Here is a 16,498-nt window from a genome sequence, read left to right on the forward strand (position 1 = left end):
TGGTAGTTGTGTCATTAATGTCGGATTGGTGTTAGGTGTGTTGGTAGAGTATGATGAGATGGTTGAAGGTTCAGTAATGTAGGATTGGTGTTAGGTGTGTTGGTGATGTATGATGAGATGGTAGTTGTGTCAGTAGTGTAGGATTGGTGTAAGGTGTGTTGGCAGAGTATGATGAGATGGTAGTTGTGACAGTAGTGTAGGATTGGTGTTAGGTGAGTTGGTAGAGTATGATGAGATGGTAGTTGTGTCAGTAATATAGAATTTGTGTTAGGTGTGTTGGTGGAGTATGTTGAGATGATAGTAGTGTCAGTAGTTTATGATTGATGTAGGGTGTGTTGGTAGAGTATCATGAGATGGTTGTTGTGTCAGTAGTGTAGGATTGGTGTTAGTTGTGTTGGTGGAGTATGATAAGTGGTAGTGGTGTCAGTAATGTAGGATTGGTGTTAGGTGTGTTGATAGAGTATGATGAGATGGTAGTTGTGTCATTAATGTATGATTGGTTTTAGGTGTGTAAGTGGAGTATGATGAGATGGTAGTTGTGTCATTAATGTATGATTGGTTTTAGGTGTGTAAGTGGAGTATGATGAGATGGTAGTTGTGTCATTAATGTATGATTGGTTTTAGGTGTGTAAGTGGAGTATGATGAGATGGTAGTTGTGTCATTAATGTATGATTGGTTTTAGGTGTGTAAGTGGAGTATGATGAGATGGTAGTTGTGTCAGTAGTTTATGATTGATGTAGGGTGTGTTGGTAGAGTATCATGAGATGGTTGTTGTGTCAGTAGTGTAGGATTGGTGTTAGTTGTGTTGGTGGAGTATGATAAGTGGTAGTTGTGTCATTAATGTATGATTGGTTTTAGGTGTGTAAGTGGAGTATGATGAGATGGTAGTTGTGTCAGTAATGTAGGATTGGTGTTAAGTGTGTTGGTGATGTATGGTGAGATGGCTGTTGTATCAGTAGTGTAGGATTGGTGTTAAGTGTGTTGGTGGAGTATGAGATGGTAGTTGTGTCAGTAGTGTAGGATTGGTGTTAGGTGTGTTGGTAGAGTATGATGAGATGGTAGTTGTGTCAGTAATGTAGGATTGGTGTTAGATGTGTTGGTGGAGTATGATCAGATGGTAGTTGTGTCAGTAATGTAGGATTGGTGTTAGGTGTGTTGGTGGAGTATGCTGAGATGGTAGTTGTGTCAGTAGTGTACGATTGGTGTTAGGTGTGTTGGTGGCGTATGATGAGATGGTAGTTGTGTCAGTAGTGTATGATTGGTGTTAAGTGTGTTGGTGGAGTATGATGAGATGGTAGTTGTGTCAGTAGTGTAGGATTGGTGTTAGGTGTGTTGCTAGAGTATGATGAGATGGTAGTTGTGTCAGTTGTGTAGGATTGGTGTAGGGTGTGTTGGTAGAGTATGATGAGTTGGTTGAAGCGTCAGTAATGTAGGATTGGTGTTAAGTGTGTTGGTGATGTTTGATGAGTTGGTAGTTGTGTCAGTAGTGTAGGATTGGTGTAAGTTGTTGGTGGAGTATGATGAGATGGTTGTAGTGTCAGTAATGTAGGATTGGTGTTAAGTGTGTTGGTGATGTATGATGAGATGGTAGTTGTGTCAGTAGTGTAGGATTGGTGTTAGGTGTGTTGGTGGAGTCTGATGAGATGGTAGTTGTGTCAGTAGTGTAGGATTGGTGTAGGGTGTGTTGGTAGAGTATGATGAGATGGTTGTAGTGTCAGTAATGTAGGATTGGTGTTAGGTGCGTTGGTGATGTATGATGAGATGGTAGGTGTGTCAGTAGTGTAAGATTGGTGTTAGGTGTGTTGGTGGAGTATGCTGAGATGGTAGTTGTGTCAGTAGTGTAGGATTGGTGTAGGGTGTGTTGTTAGAGTATGATGAGATGGTTGAAGTGTCAGTAATGTAGGATTGGGGTTAGATGTGTTGGTAGAGTATGATGAGATGGTACTTGTGTCAATAATGTAGGATTAGTGTAAGGTGTGTTGGCAGAGTATGATGAGATGGTAGTTGTGTCAGTAATGTAGGATTGGTGTGAGGTGTGTTGGTGGAGTATGATGAGATGGTAGTTATGTCAGTAGTGTAGGATTGGTGTTAGGTGTGTTGGTGGAGTCTGATGAGATGGTAGTTGTGTCAGTAGTGTAGGATTGGTGTAGGGTGTGTTGGTAGAGTATGATGAGATGGTTGTAGTGTCAGTAATGTAGGATTGGTGTAAGGTGCGTTGGTGATGTATGATGATATGGTAGTTGTGTCAGTAGTGTAAGATTGGTGTTAGGTGTGTTGGTGGAGTATGCTGAGATGGTAGTTGTGTCAGTAGTGTAGGATTGGTGTAGGGTGTGTTGTTAGAGTATGATGAGATTGTTGAAGTGTCAGTAATGTAGGATTGGGGTTAGATGTGTTGGTAGAGTATGATGAGATGGTACTTGTGTCAATAATGTAGGATTAGTGTAAGGTGTGTTGGCAGAGTATGATGAGATGGTAGTTGTGTCAGTAATGTAGGATTGGTGTGAGGTGTGTTGGTGGAGTATGATGAGATGGTAGTTATGTCAGTAGTGTAGGATTGGTGTTAGGTGTGTTGGTGGAGTCTGATGAGATGGTAGTTGTGTCAGTAGTGTAGGATTGGTGTAGGGTGTGTTATGACACATCTAACACCAATCCTACATTACTGACACAACTACCATCTCATCATACTCTACCAACACACCCTACACCAATCCTACACTACTGATACAACAACCATCTCATCATACATCACCAACACACTTAAAACCAATCCTACATTACTGACACAACTACCATCTCATCATACTCCACTAAAACACCTAAATAATGATGAGATGGTAGTTGTGTCAGTAGCTTTATATTTTAGAAAGAGGGGGCTCGCGGGTCTAAATCATTTTTTTAATTTAAAAAAAATGGTAGAGTATGATGAGATGGTTGTAGTGTCAGTAATGTAGGATTGGTGTAAGGTGCGTTGGTGATGTATGATGACAAAAATAATCAGTTTTAAGGGGGCTCGCGGGTCTAAATCATTTTTTTAATTTAAAAAAAATGGTAGAGTATGATGAGATGGTTGTAGTGTCAGTAATGTAGGATTGGTGTAAGGTGCGTTGGTGATGTATGATGACAAAAATAATCAGTTTTAAGGGGGCTCGCGGGTCTAAATCATTTTTTTAATTTAAAAAAAATGGAAGAGTATGATGAGATGGTTGTAGTGTCAGTAATGTAGGATTGGTGTAAGGTGCGTTGGTGATGTATGATGATATGGTAGTTGTGTCAGTAGTGTAAGATTGGTGTTAGGTGTGTTGGTGGAGTATGATGAGATTGTAGTTGTGTCAGTAATGTAGGATTGGTGTAGGGTGTGTTGTTAGAGTATGATGAGATGGTTGAAGTGTCATAATGTAGGATTGGTGTTAGATGTGTTGGTAGAGTATGATGAGATGGTAGTTGTGTCAGTAGTGTAGGATTAGTGACATGTGTGTTGGCAGAGTATGATGAGATGGTAGTTGTGTCAGTAATATAGGATTGGTGTTAGATGTGTTGGTAGAGTATGCTGAGATGGTTGTAGTGTCAGTAATGTAGGATTGGTGTTAGGTGTGTTGGTGATGTGTGATGAGATGGAAGTTGTGTCAGTAGTGTAGGATTGGTGTTAGGTGTGTTGGTGGAGTATGATGAGATGGTAGTTGTGTCAGTAGTGTAGGATTGGTGTTAGGTGTGTTGGTGGAGTGTGATGAGATGGTAGTTGTGTCAGTAGTGTAGGATTAGTGTAAGGTGTGTTGGCGGAGTATGATGAGATGGTAGTTGTATCAGTAGTGTAGGATTGGTGTTAGGTGTTTTAGTGGAGTATGATGAGATGGTAGTTGTGTCAGTAATGTAGGATTGGTGTTAAGTGTGTTGGTGATGTATGATGAGATGGTTGTTGTATCAGTAGTGTAGGATTGGTGTAGGGTGTGTTGGTAGAGTATGATGAGATGGTAGTTGTGTCAGTAATGTAGGATTGGTGTTAGATGTGTTGGTAGGTTGAGGTCAAGTGAAAACTGCCTGACTGGCATGAGGACCTTGCAAGGTACGCACATACCAAATATAGTTATACTTTTACTGATAAAAGATAATTTAACATTACAAACATATTTTTTTTCAAGTAGTCACTGAACCATGAAAATGAGGTCAAGGACATTGGACATGTGACTGGCTGAAACTTCGTAACATGAGGCATCCATATACAAAGTATGAATCATCAAGGTCTTCCTCTTTCTAAAATATAAAGCTTTTAAGAAGTTAGCTAACGCCGCAGCCACTGCTTGATCACTATTCCTATGCCGAGCTTTCTGAGATTAAAGTCGCAGTCTCGACAAAAATAATCAGTTTTAAGGGGGCTCGCGGGTCTAAATCATTTTTTTAATTTAAAAAAAATGGGGTCACCGTTCATTTACGCTCACAATCTGCCTTCGAAAGAAGTATACATTTTTGTTAATGTCCTTTTTTCTGTTGACCTAATAGTGGAAATAGTTGTAATATCGAAATAAAAAAAGAGCTAAATTACAGAAATCGCTTAAATTTTACAGTTATTTAGTTTATGTACAGCTTTTTCGAAAACAACAATAAAAAATATAGGTCGCCAATGAGTAAATTTAAGATATTTCTATTTTAATGCCAAACAAGAGGCTGTCACAACAACAGCAAACCGGATTTATTAACATTTATTTGTGTCCTGGCAATATCACAAGAACCATTACTCCTGAACGGTAAAAGTCAAAATCGTCATTATTGAACTTGACCTATATTTTGTCATCAGTAACAACATATAAAAATTTCAAAAGCTTTGGTTGAATGGTTCATGAGAAAATGCACGGACACGACTGGAAACACCATTTTTCAATCTTTCAAGAACCATTACTCCTGAACGGTAAAAGTCAAAATCGTCATAATTGAACTTGACAACTATTTTGTCATCAGTAACAACATATAACAATTTCAAAAGCTTTGGTTGAATGGTTCATGAGAAAATGCATGGACATGACTGGAAACACCATTTTTCAATCTTTCAAGAACCATTACTCCTGAACGGTAAAAGTCAAAATCGTCATAATTGAACTTGACTTCCATTTTGTCATCAGTAACAACATATAAAAATTTGGGAAGCTTTGGAAGAACAGTTCATGCGTAAATGCACGGACATGACTGGAAACTCCATTTTTCAATCTTTCAAGAACCATAACTCCTGAACGGTAAAAGTCAAAATCGTCATTATTGTTCTTGACCTCCATTTTGTCATCAGTAACAACATATTAAAATTTGGGAAGCTTTGGTAGAACAGTTCATGCGTAAATGCACGGACACGACTGGAACCTCCATTTTTTAATCTTTCAAGAACCATTACTCCTGAATGGTAAAAGTCAAAATCGTCATTATTGACTTTGACCTCCATTTTGTCATCAGTAACAACATATTAAAATTTGGGAAGCTTTGGTAGAACAGTTCATGCGTAAATGCACGGACACGACTGGAACCTCCATTTTTTAATCTTTCAAGAACCATTACTCCTGAACGGTAAAAGTCAAAATCGTCATTATTGACTTTGACCTCCATTTTGTCATCAGTAACAACATATTAAAATTTGGGAAGCTTTGGTAGAACAGTTCATGCGTAAATGCATGGACACGACTGGAAACTCCATTTTTCAATCTTTCAAGAACCATAACTCCTGAACGGTAAAAGTCAAAATTGCTATTATTGAACTTGACCTTCATTTAGTTGTCAGTAACAACATATTAAAATTTTGAAAGCTTTGGTTGAACGGTTCATGAGTTAATGCATGGACAACATTTGATTGCCGCCCTCCCGCCCCACTGGCCGCCGGCCGTACATCCCCAAATCAGTAACCGAAATTTTTGTCACAAAAATCCGGTTAAAAATGGCATTTTTGCACCAAAGGGAAATAATTTGGAGCTTTTTCAATGATATCTACATTTTAAAAGTCACCTGAGGCCAACAAGAATTGATTTTTTGGAATGATTCTTGTACCATAATGATAAAGTAATTACTACTTAAGGTAATAAATGAAATTTGTAATGAAAAATTATTGTTTAATTTTTTTCTGAAAATCTTATACCCGTGAGCCTCCTTAAGAAAACTGTGTTCATTCATTAAGTGTATTAATAGAAAGGTTAGTCCCTCCATGTAAACGTTAAGCACAGACTGATTTCTTCATATTTAGTTTAACCTGTTTATTATATAGGTATTTCATCATAAACTTAAAAGTTGTACTTTATTATATTTTATCTGCAGCTGTTTACCCTCAACTATTGTACATGTATTTGTATTTATACTGTAATTGTACTTTCTCTGTTGATTTGTATTTAGTTTTTAGAGAATAAAATATCTATCTATCTAATAAGAATAAAACTGAATGTTACCTGTTTTGATTTCACCCAAGGACTGCATCCTTGATCTATTATCCATTTTGTTACACCAATATTTCCATACTCAGCAGCATGATGTAAAGCTGTGTGTCCAATCTATATCAATATATAAATATAAACATGTTAATGGTGTGTGATAACAAAATCAAGAGAGGAGTCAAACAATTTACCAAATGTAAGAAAAATAACATTGCGTAAGAAAATAAACAATTATACTTGTGTATAAACTATTAAATGGTAGATTAAGATATATAAATTCATTTTATAATGTATATTTTCTGATTCAGTGAAACAAAACAGGTAAAAAAACTAGTAAACTGTTAATTATATAAGTGTAACAAGTCAAATAATAGCAACCCTCACTTTATATAAGTCTCACAAGTATTTGTTGTCCATTTAACATGTATGATTAACAACATAATTTTATGTTGATTCAGTAGAATGATCAAAGTTGAAAAAAAAAACTTTTTTCAAGAAACATTAAAACGAGTAATATTTTCTGATTCAGTGCGAAGAGACAAGAAAAATAAGACCCCACTTTATATAATTCTGTCAAGTATTTGTTATTTTTAAAAGATGTTTAACATTAGATCTGTAGAATTAACATTATCTGACTAAAGATGTTAACACAACTCGTTCTCTTTAACTTCTCATTAAAATCAGATGTTTACAAAATATTTTTTTTGTCAAGAAACAAAATAAAACCTTAACGATCTGATTCAGTTCTATGTTACGAATAAAATGAGACCCCACTTTATATAATTCTAACAAATATTTGTTTTCCATTAAACCTGTCTGATTAACAACATGATTTTGTGTAGATTCTGTATAAAGTGATGTTTAGTCAGAGTAAGGTGATTATATCTATCATTACCATGGATGTAGCCTCTAACTGACTGCCGTGACTGACCAGGTACGTCACTACCTCCAGGTGTCCGTACTTAGCTGCCAACAGTAATGGTGTCTCTCCCCACTGTAATATCAACATATAACAGACATCAAAACTTGTGTCATAAACTGGACAATATTGTGTAATAAATATAAACAAAATATATATCACATGAATCAGTGGTCAAAACTGAATAAAATGACCAGTCACACTGTTATTTATATTCTACATAAACAACAAATAAACAACATGTTTTATTGTGAGATGTCAGAACTTCCATCAGAACTGTTAGGTTAAAAAAATAACTTTTTTCTAGAAACATAAACAATATTTATATCAATGGACTCAGCTGGACAAGACATTTAAAATGAGACCCCACTTTATATAATTCTATCAAATATTTGTTGTCCATTAAATCTGTACAATTAACAATGATTAATAAGAATGACAAAAGTGAGAAAAAAAAACTTTTTTCAAGAAACATTAAAACGAGTTATATTTTCTGATTCAGTACGAAGAAACAAGAAAAATAAGACCCCACTTTATATAATTCTGTCAAGTATTTGTTATTTTTAAAAGATGTTTTACATTAGATTTGTAGAATTAATATTATCTGACTAAAGATGTTAACACAACTCGTTCTCATCAACTTCTCATTAAAATCAGATGTTTACAAAATAATTTTTCGTCAGGAAACAAAAAAAACCTTAACGATCTGATTCAGTTCTATGTTACGAATAAAATGAGACCCCACTTTATATAATTCTAACAAATATTTGTTGTCCATTTAACCTGTCTGATTAACAACATGATTTTGTGTAGATTCTGTATAAAATGATGGTTGGTCAGAGTAAGGTGATTATATCTATCATTACGTGGTCTGTAGCGTCTAACTGACTGCGGTGAGTGACCAGGTACATCACCACCTCCAGGCGTCCTCCCCAAGCCGCCCACATTAATGGTGTCCTTCCATCCTGTAATATCAACATATAACAGACATCAAAACTTGTGTCATAAACTGGACAATGTTGTGTAATAAATATAAACAAAATATATATCACATGAATCAGTGGTCAAAACTGAATAAAATGACCAGTCACACTTGTATTTATATTCTACATAAACAACAAATAAACAACATGTTTTATTGTGAGATGTCAGAACTTCCATCAGAACTGTCAGGTTAAAAATAACTTTTTTCTAGAAACATAAACAATATTTATATCAATGGACTCAGCTGGACAAGACATTTAAAATGATACCCCACTTTATATAATTCTATCAAATATTTGTTGTCCATTAAATCTGTCTGATTAACAATGATTAACATGATTAAGAAGAATGACAAAAGTGAGAAAAAAATATTTTTTTCAAGAAACATTAAAACGAGTTATATTTTCTGATTCAGTACGAAGAGACGAGAAAAATAAGACCCCACTTTATATAATTCTGTCAAGTATTTGTTATTTTTAAAAGACATTTTACATTAGATCTGTAGAATTAATATTATCTGACTAAAGATGTTAACACAACTTGTTCTCATCAACTTCTCATTTAAATCAGATGTTTACAAAATAATTTTTCGTCAAGAAACAAAATAAAACCTTAACTATCTGATTCAGTTCTGTGTTACAAATAAAATGAGACTCCACTTTATATAATTCTAACAAATATTTGTTGTCCATTAAACCTGTCTGATTAACAACATGATTTTGTGTAGATTCTGTATAAAGTGATGTTTAGTCAGAGTAAGGTGATTATATCTATCATTACCAAGGTGGATGTAGCCTCTAACTGACTGCCGTGACTGACTAGGAAAGTCACTACCTCCAGGTGTCCGTTCACAGCCGCCAACATTAATGGTGTCCTTCCATACTGTAATATCAACATATAACAGACATCAAAACTTGTGTCATAAACTGGACAATGTTGTGTAATAAATATAAACAAAATATATATCACATGAATCAGTGGTCAAAACTCAATAAAATGACTAGTCTCACTTAAATTTATATTCTACATAAACAACAAATAAACAACATGTTTTATTGTGAGATGTCAGAACTTCCATCAGAACTGTCAGGTTAAAAAAAAAAAAAAATTCAAGAAACATTAAAACGAGTTATATTTTCTGATTTAGTGCGAAGAGATAAGAAAAATAAGACCCCACTTTATATAATTCTGTCAAGTATTTGTTATTTTTAAAAGACGTTTTACATTAGATCTGTAGAATTAATATTATCTGACTGAAGATGTTAACACAACTCGTTCTCAACTTCTCATTAAAATCAAATGTTTACAAAATATTTTTTCATCAGGTAACAAAATAAAACCTTTACTATCTGATTCAGTTCTGTGTAACGAATAAAATGAGACCCCACTTAATATAATTCTCACAAATATGTGTTGTCCATTAAACCTGTCTGATTAACAGTATTTTGTGTCTTTTCAAAATAATGATCAAAGCTTAGAAAATATTTAGTGGTATTTCCGTGTAAAATGTTGGGTGTCTACCAGCTGCTTCATATCATATGAGTTGTTGTGTATAAGGGTAATATAGCAATGGTGTAGGTTTGTGGTGTGTATAAGGGTAATATAGCAATGGTGTATGTTTGTGGTGAGTATAAGGGTAATATAGCAATGGTGAATGATTGTGGTGAGTATAAGGGTAATATAGCAATGGTGTATGTTTGTGGTGAGTATAAGGGTGATATAGCAATGGTGTAAGTTTGTGGTGAGTAAAAGGGTAACATAGCAATGGTGTATGTTTGTGGTGAGTATAAGGGTAATATAGCAATGGTGAATGTTTGTGGTGAGTATAAGGGTGATATAGCAATGGTGTATAATTGTGGTGAGTATAAGGGTAATATAGCAATGGTGAATGTTTGTGGTGAGTATAAGGGTAATATAGCAATGGTGTATGTGTTGTGGTGAGTATAAGGGTGATATAGCAATGGTGTATGTTTGTGGGGAGTATAAGGGTAATATAGCAATGGTGTATGTTTGTGGGGAGTATAAGGGTGATATAGCAATGGTGTATGTTTGTGGGGAGTATAAGGGTAATATACACTAGAAGCCCGATTTCAGTCTGAAACGGCCATTTTGGTCTGATCACATCTTGATTGACTGGATTTACCGCTAGAGAAATTCGTCCAGATATTTCAGATCGTTTAGTCGCCGTTCAGATCGATAGCCTCATCAGGTAAATCAGTTCGTTAAGGCGTATCAAGACGGAAAAGACTGAATCGTCTAGCGGGTTGTTTAGACCCGTTAAGACCGTGTCAGACCAAAACAGACCATTGATACAAAATTACGTTCAACATGTTCAGACCCTGTTTAGATCCGTTTAGTGTACCGGTTTGATAACACGAGTTGCGCCCCTTCTACTCGATAATGCATTTTAGATTAATTTGTATATATGTTTTTTTTTATATTAGGATTTGTTTGAAGTATTATTTTGATTAATTACAAAGAAAAATTAAATCTTCTGTTGATTCTTTATTTCTTTTCTTGTTTTGTCGAGGAACTAATAAATTATTCGTCTATATATGTTGTTTATTTTTTTAATAAATGTTAGTTTATATAAATGTATATTGGTAATTAAATGCAAGGACGTATGTTAATTGTATACACACCAGAATGTATGCCATAAACCTTAAAATGTTGTGAACACCGGTGAAAATGTTTTTCGTATTTGAAGATTAGTAACGGAAAATCCTAAACGTAACCTAAAAAAGTTAAGGATCCACAGAAATGCACCGGAGGCAAATTAACACATGCATATTTTTGTTTTATGTATGACATTTGCTTTAATTCGTTTTCTGTTGATATATGTCCTAGTTAACCGTTGAAGCTGTTGCTTTTTGTTTGCATGTGTATTAATTTAGTGAGATTTACTCTATTTAAGTTGGAAAAAAATATTCCCGACATCCGGAAATTCGAAAAAAGACTTCTCGGATCCCGAAACCTGATCATCATACTGCATTCATTCAGTCTCTGTCGGGACAGTGTTAAAGTATCACCGTATAATATGCATTTTCTAATCCATATGATAGGTATACTGTACTTAGTATACATATGGCGTTAACTTAAACAAAATCTATTTTAGTTAAAGTGGTTGAGTTCGATGGCACGTGCTAGTAATCAACCGGGTCAACAGGTAACAAAATCAATGATCCGTAACGTAAGAAAGTACATGCCTATTATATATTACAATTACTCTCATCATCATTCTTAATAGAAAGGTGCCGTAGGGCTAAACGTTAATAAAGAATTAATGAATTTGTGTATACACGTATTAGTGATGTCTGATCGTCAGCTTTTAATATACATGCTTATGTTTTCAAGATTTTAAATTGAGCAAAAAAACATGAACTGTTCGGAAGTTTGTTAAGTATTCAAAAGAAACTTTTCGCTTCTCTACTTATATAGTTTACAGAGTATTCCTTTAAATTATGTCAGTTAAATAAAGTAGTGTGTATTTGTATTCTATTTATTTTGCTAATTGTATCATTATAATATTCATTTTGTATTTCACTACTATATATACTTTAAGTTGTAGTGTGATTGATTGTTGGTTGTTAAAAGTCCAGTGGCAAATATTTCATGCATTTTCAGGACCAGCTGTAAGTTGAAGACATATATGAAACTCACCGGTGTAGTTTTCACGTGTTATTATAGATAGAAGAATAATTAATTTCTAAAATATCGAAACATAAAGGAGGCAAGGCGCATGGAATACCCGCACTTATCAGTTCTTTTCTCTGTTTTGTCTTAAAAAAATAATGTTATTTTTTTTTTATATGTTTATATAATTCACGATAACTGCGGTGTATACGTGCTGTCAGACGAAAGATAAATATGTGCCCTTTAAATGTCTTTTTTACCATGGATCGCTTGCTTTCGTCGTATTGAATGGAAGCTGCGCTCAAAGTACTAATTCTTTGGCGTATAACGACCAACCATGATGTGAACAATCTTTTAAAGATTAATTTTGAAATGTCTGACATTGTAAAGTTCGTCTACAGTAAAACTTGTAAAATGCATTTTTTTGTACAAAAAAACACTTCATTTTGTTATAAAAATTTTAGTTCGAAAAAACCTTTTTTTTCATACATTTTTTGTTCGATTTAAAGCCAATGTTATCATTAACTACGTTTCAATATTATTTTACAAATATTTTATCATATTCCATCCAAAATAAGAGACTAATTTTTCATGTTTTAAAAAATTAAGGTGTTGCAATACTTTTTTCCATGTGTATATATGTTTCTGCATGGGTGATTTGTACAGTTATATAAATACAGAGTTAATGTTTTTACAAAATGCATTCATTTACACGTAATGAACGAATTTGGTAATTGTCATTGTTTGTCGGGAATACACGTACTTGTAATAATTATCCATTCATTTGACTGTTTTCCCCCGAGGGCTAATCATAACCTATGCCATATGGCATGGAGAGATTAATAGAATAGTTTGAAAGGGTTTAAGCTATTATTTCGGGCGATATCTATTTGTGCCAAAAAGTAACTCATTTGCGCCACAACTTAATTGCGCCAATACTTCTTTGGCGCCACTTAATTTTCAAAACTATATGTATCATTTGCGCCAATAAAATAATCATCTAATTGCGCCAATTTTTTTTTATTTATATAAAATAACTAAATGATTGACTTCCCTCCTTCTTTATCCGGGCTCGGGATCGGCAGTTTACCGACTGCCGGAGTTAAAGTCATTTTAATAACAAAAAGTATGCTGAATTAAAACGTTCACTTGTATAAATATACACAGTTACACCTTAAAATGTCTCTGTACATCATTGAACTAAAGGCTGGTATTTGTAGTTGAGAATAGATACATATATAATGTCCTATCTTGAAGCCATGCATGTATAGTATAAAGTTGTTTGGAATATTTTGGACAAATTTTATAGATACCAGCAAAAACTTCCTCTGAAATTGTACACAGAAATTTTAAATTTTAAATTAGCTTTGCATCCTAATAAAATGATCCCGCTTTCTGGATCGTTACACAATACAAAGTCATCATCTTTGTTTGTAACAACACCAATAGCATCCACTATTCAGTGAAATTCGGCTGGAATTTAAGTTGAGCCGGTGAAGTTTTCTTCTCTCTAAATACATTTACTGACGCACATATTTTAAATCTTTCTTTTCTTAGTTTTCTTCTTCAATTTTGAAGAGCTCTGGATTTATTATTTTTTTAAGGTAGCTCTGACAACATACCATTTGCTTTTCTTTTGCTATAGGTAAAAAAATATTTACAGGTAAATATGGCGCAATTTCATTTAATTAATTGGTAAAAAATAAAGGTTCCGTCGTCAGCATTCACGCCGACTAATTCAGCATTTAGGTTCAGTCTGTGGTTAAAGTTTTGTTTTACATCAAAATCGTTGTCAAACATAATGGAATTTCGGGAAATTGGGACATTGGCTTCTTTATGTCCAAAACACAGTATCCAGGGGAAAATTTTGCATATATTTATTTTAATTTTTCCGTATTTTACTACTAGATGGACTTCGTTTTTCCTGAACAGTTAATTTCATGTTTTGTCTGAGGTTAAAGATTTTTGTGCAGCCATCAATAACCGGTTTGTTTAACCGTACAGTTGCAAGTTAAATGCATATATCCATGCAGGTCAAGATCATGATAATGATAAATGAATGTTGAAACTATTTTGTTCTACATGGCGCTGGACTTTCACTCGTTTGTTCAAAATGCAACAGTCAGACTGAGAGCATGTATATATCTTATAAGTGAGTGTGGCTTTTTCCACCTACTTTCAAACTTGAAAGGAGACCTCTTTCAGCGACACGAGTCTAGAACATGTACATGTGGCAGTTGCAAGTAATAGCTATATAAATATAAAAGAGAAGATGTGGTATGATTGCGAATGAGACAACTGTCCAAAAGAAACCAAAATTACACAGACATTAACAACTATATGTCACCGTACGGCCGTCAACAATGAGCAAAGCCCATACCGCATAGTCCGCTATAAAATGCATTTCAAAGATACTATAATTAGAATGAAAGGTTATAGAGTATATTAAACGTACTTACAAAATATGTCATCTTGTAGAATGTGATTTCACAAATATATTATTTTCAAATTCGCAGTCCAAGTCAACGTAAAATCAGTTACACACATTTTTCATGCTATAAATCCATTTCAACAATATCATTTCAAACACACACTAGCTTGCCTTTTCATTAATTTAAATAATACAAATTCAGCTAAATTTTGTTTATTCCCATCAACAGAGAAATCTCACACTTATCCTAGACGTTAATAATACTCATGCACTTCAATTTTATTAAACAATTTATTGATACGGATGACAACACTTTAAAAATACGGTTACATCAGGGTGTAAAAAAAGTGAATTTGTTTTAATTTGAATTCAAAGATAGATTAAACGGTAGCTTTAATAGTGAAATGTACTATTTTTTGAAGACTCGCCTAAATGTATGTTGCATAGATGTATTTGACCCCAACAATGTTATTAAGATCATGCTGTAAATTATATTTATAAAACCATTCATTTGTAAATACCGCATATATCTGCTCACTGTTTGAATATAGAAACTTGTCGATTTTATAATATTGAGACATATCCGAGATTTTGTATTATGTGTGATAAACAAGTAATTGAAGATGAATATCATTTTATTTTAGTATGTGAAAAGTAATGAACTTCGAAAGAAATTTATCAAACCATATTGTTGGAGGAAACCGTTGAGTCATAAACTTATAAGACGATCAATGCATTTGAACGGGGACATATAGTTGGAACTCGCCCCTTTTTTTTTTGTGTGATCGGTTGGGACCCCAATACAGGCTAATAGTATTTTGAAGCATTTTTGAAGTAATCAAATATAATAAACCAGAGACATATATAACTTGTAATTTATGTCTCTAAATGGACGAATGATAATTTTTACGAAAAGAAAGAAAAAGCAAGTCTATCCGAAAGGTGATTGTCTATTTGATATTTAAAAGGAAAATGTATAACTATAGTGTGTTCATTGTAAACTTCTAGAATTAAAGGTCAGCGATCGATTAAAAATTCGTGCAATTATATTTTGTCAAAATTTTCCAGAACACGTTAAATTTAATATCAGAGCCATATAATACATGTTTTATATCTTTGACTATTATGCTAGTAGACTAGTATAGTTTTCTCAGGTTATATTCTCCGTTGATATGTATCTTTCCTTTAAAGTCTTGTTTTTTTTCTCTAACACTTTAGAATAGTATATACGGGACAACTTCCGAAAATAATCTTTCAAAACTTGTATGTCAAATAATTTGACCACATGACAAAAAATTCTACAATAAACATTGGTCACGCTCGACAGATTTCGATATGAGACAGTCACACGTGCCGTTACAATAGCCAGTGTACACGCATCAGCGCACACATGTATGTCAAATAGGTCTGATTGGAGGAATGTTTCCGAAAACACGCCTACCTCAAACTAATACCCAATCAAACGCCTTTACCAGAAACATAAATAATACTTGGAGATTTGGTTGCGTTTTATATTCTTTTATTATTTTATTATTTACTTAATCTTAAATTTTTTACTTTTTTTATTCATTTATTTATCCACATTTTTGCTTTTTAAATTTTTGTTTTTATTAAACTTTCTCATCGTTCTAAATTATTTAAATTACCACATGGTAAACATATTAAATTATTTAATGCCCAAAAAGGCGCAAGCCAGGGCCGACCGTGCAAGGGCTGTATAGCCAGTCAAGGTCGTTAAAAACTTCCATTTGTTGGTTGCGTATTCAACATTTGAAAAAGTTTAACACACTCTTTAATTCGAGCTAAGAAGCAAAGAATATGTCCGAAATGCAAGTTTCCCAATAAATTTCAGCTATCTAGTGATGAAAATAAATAAAAAAAAAAAATACAAATTAAAAGTTTTTCGAGTTATATAACTACAAGTCTTTTATCTGGCAAGAACAGCCCAATTTAGCGGACAAGCAGTCAAGTTATTCATTTTGCTGTTACTGAATATATCAAGAAAGAAAATAAATCCCGATATTAATTTGAAACTTTGTTACTGAATACTTTTCCAAGAAAATATTCACATCTCTTGGTAACATGCATGTCGGAACAGAAAATTCTCTTGGGACGTCAGGTAGCATATATATAAC

General features: G+C 33.7%; 1 protein-coding gene across 1 annotated transcript in view; it reads right to left on the reverse strand.

Moving 5' to 3' along the window:
• The window catches only part of LOC134718399 (uncharacterized), a 33,631-nt gene extending 20,587 nt beyond the window's left edge, over positions 1 to 13,044 (reverse strand). The window contains exons 1-5 of the mRNA XM_063580900.1: positions 13,023 to 13,044; positions 9,080 to 9,181; positions 8,201 to 8,280; positions 7,292 to 7,390; positions 6,412 to 6,513 (exon numbers count right to left, since the gene is read on the reverse strand). Coding sequence (XP_063436970.1) covers positions 6,412 to 6,513; positions 7,292 to 7,390; positions 8,201 to 8,280; positions 9,080 to 9,181; positions 13,023 to 13,044 — 405 coding nt within the window. The remainder of the gene's footprint in view (positions 1 to 6,411; positions 6,514 to 7,291; positions 7,391 to 8,200; positions 8,281 to 9,079; positions 9,182 to 13,022) is intronic.
• Between the last annotated feature and the right edge of the window lie 3,454 nt (positions 13,045 to 16,498).

This window comes from Mytilus trossulus, chromosome 5, assembly GCF_036588685.1.
Source record: "Mytilus trossulus isolate FHL-02 chromosome 5, PNRI_Mtr1.1.1.hap1, whole genome shotgun sequence".
NCBI lineage: Eukaryota > Metazoa > Mollusca > Bivalvia > Mytilida > Mytilidae > Mytilus > Mytilus trossulus.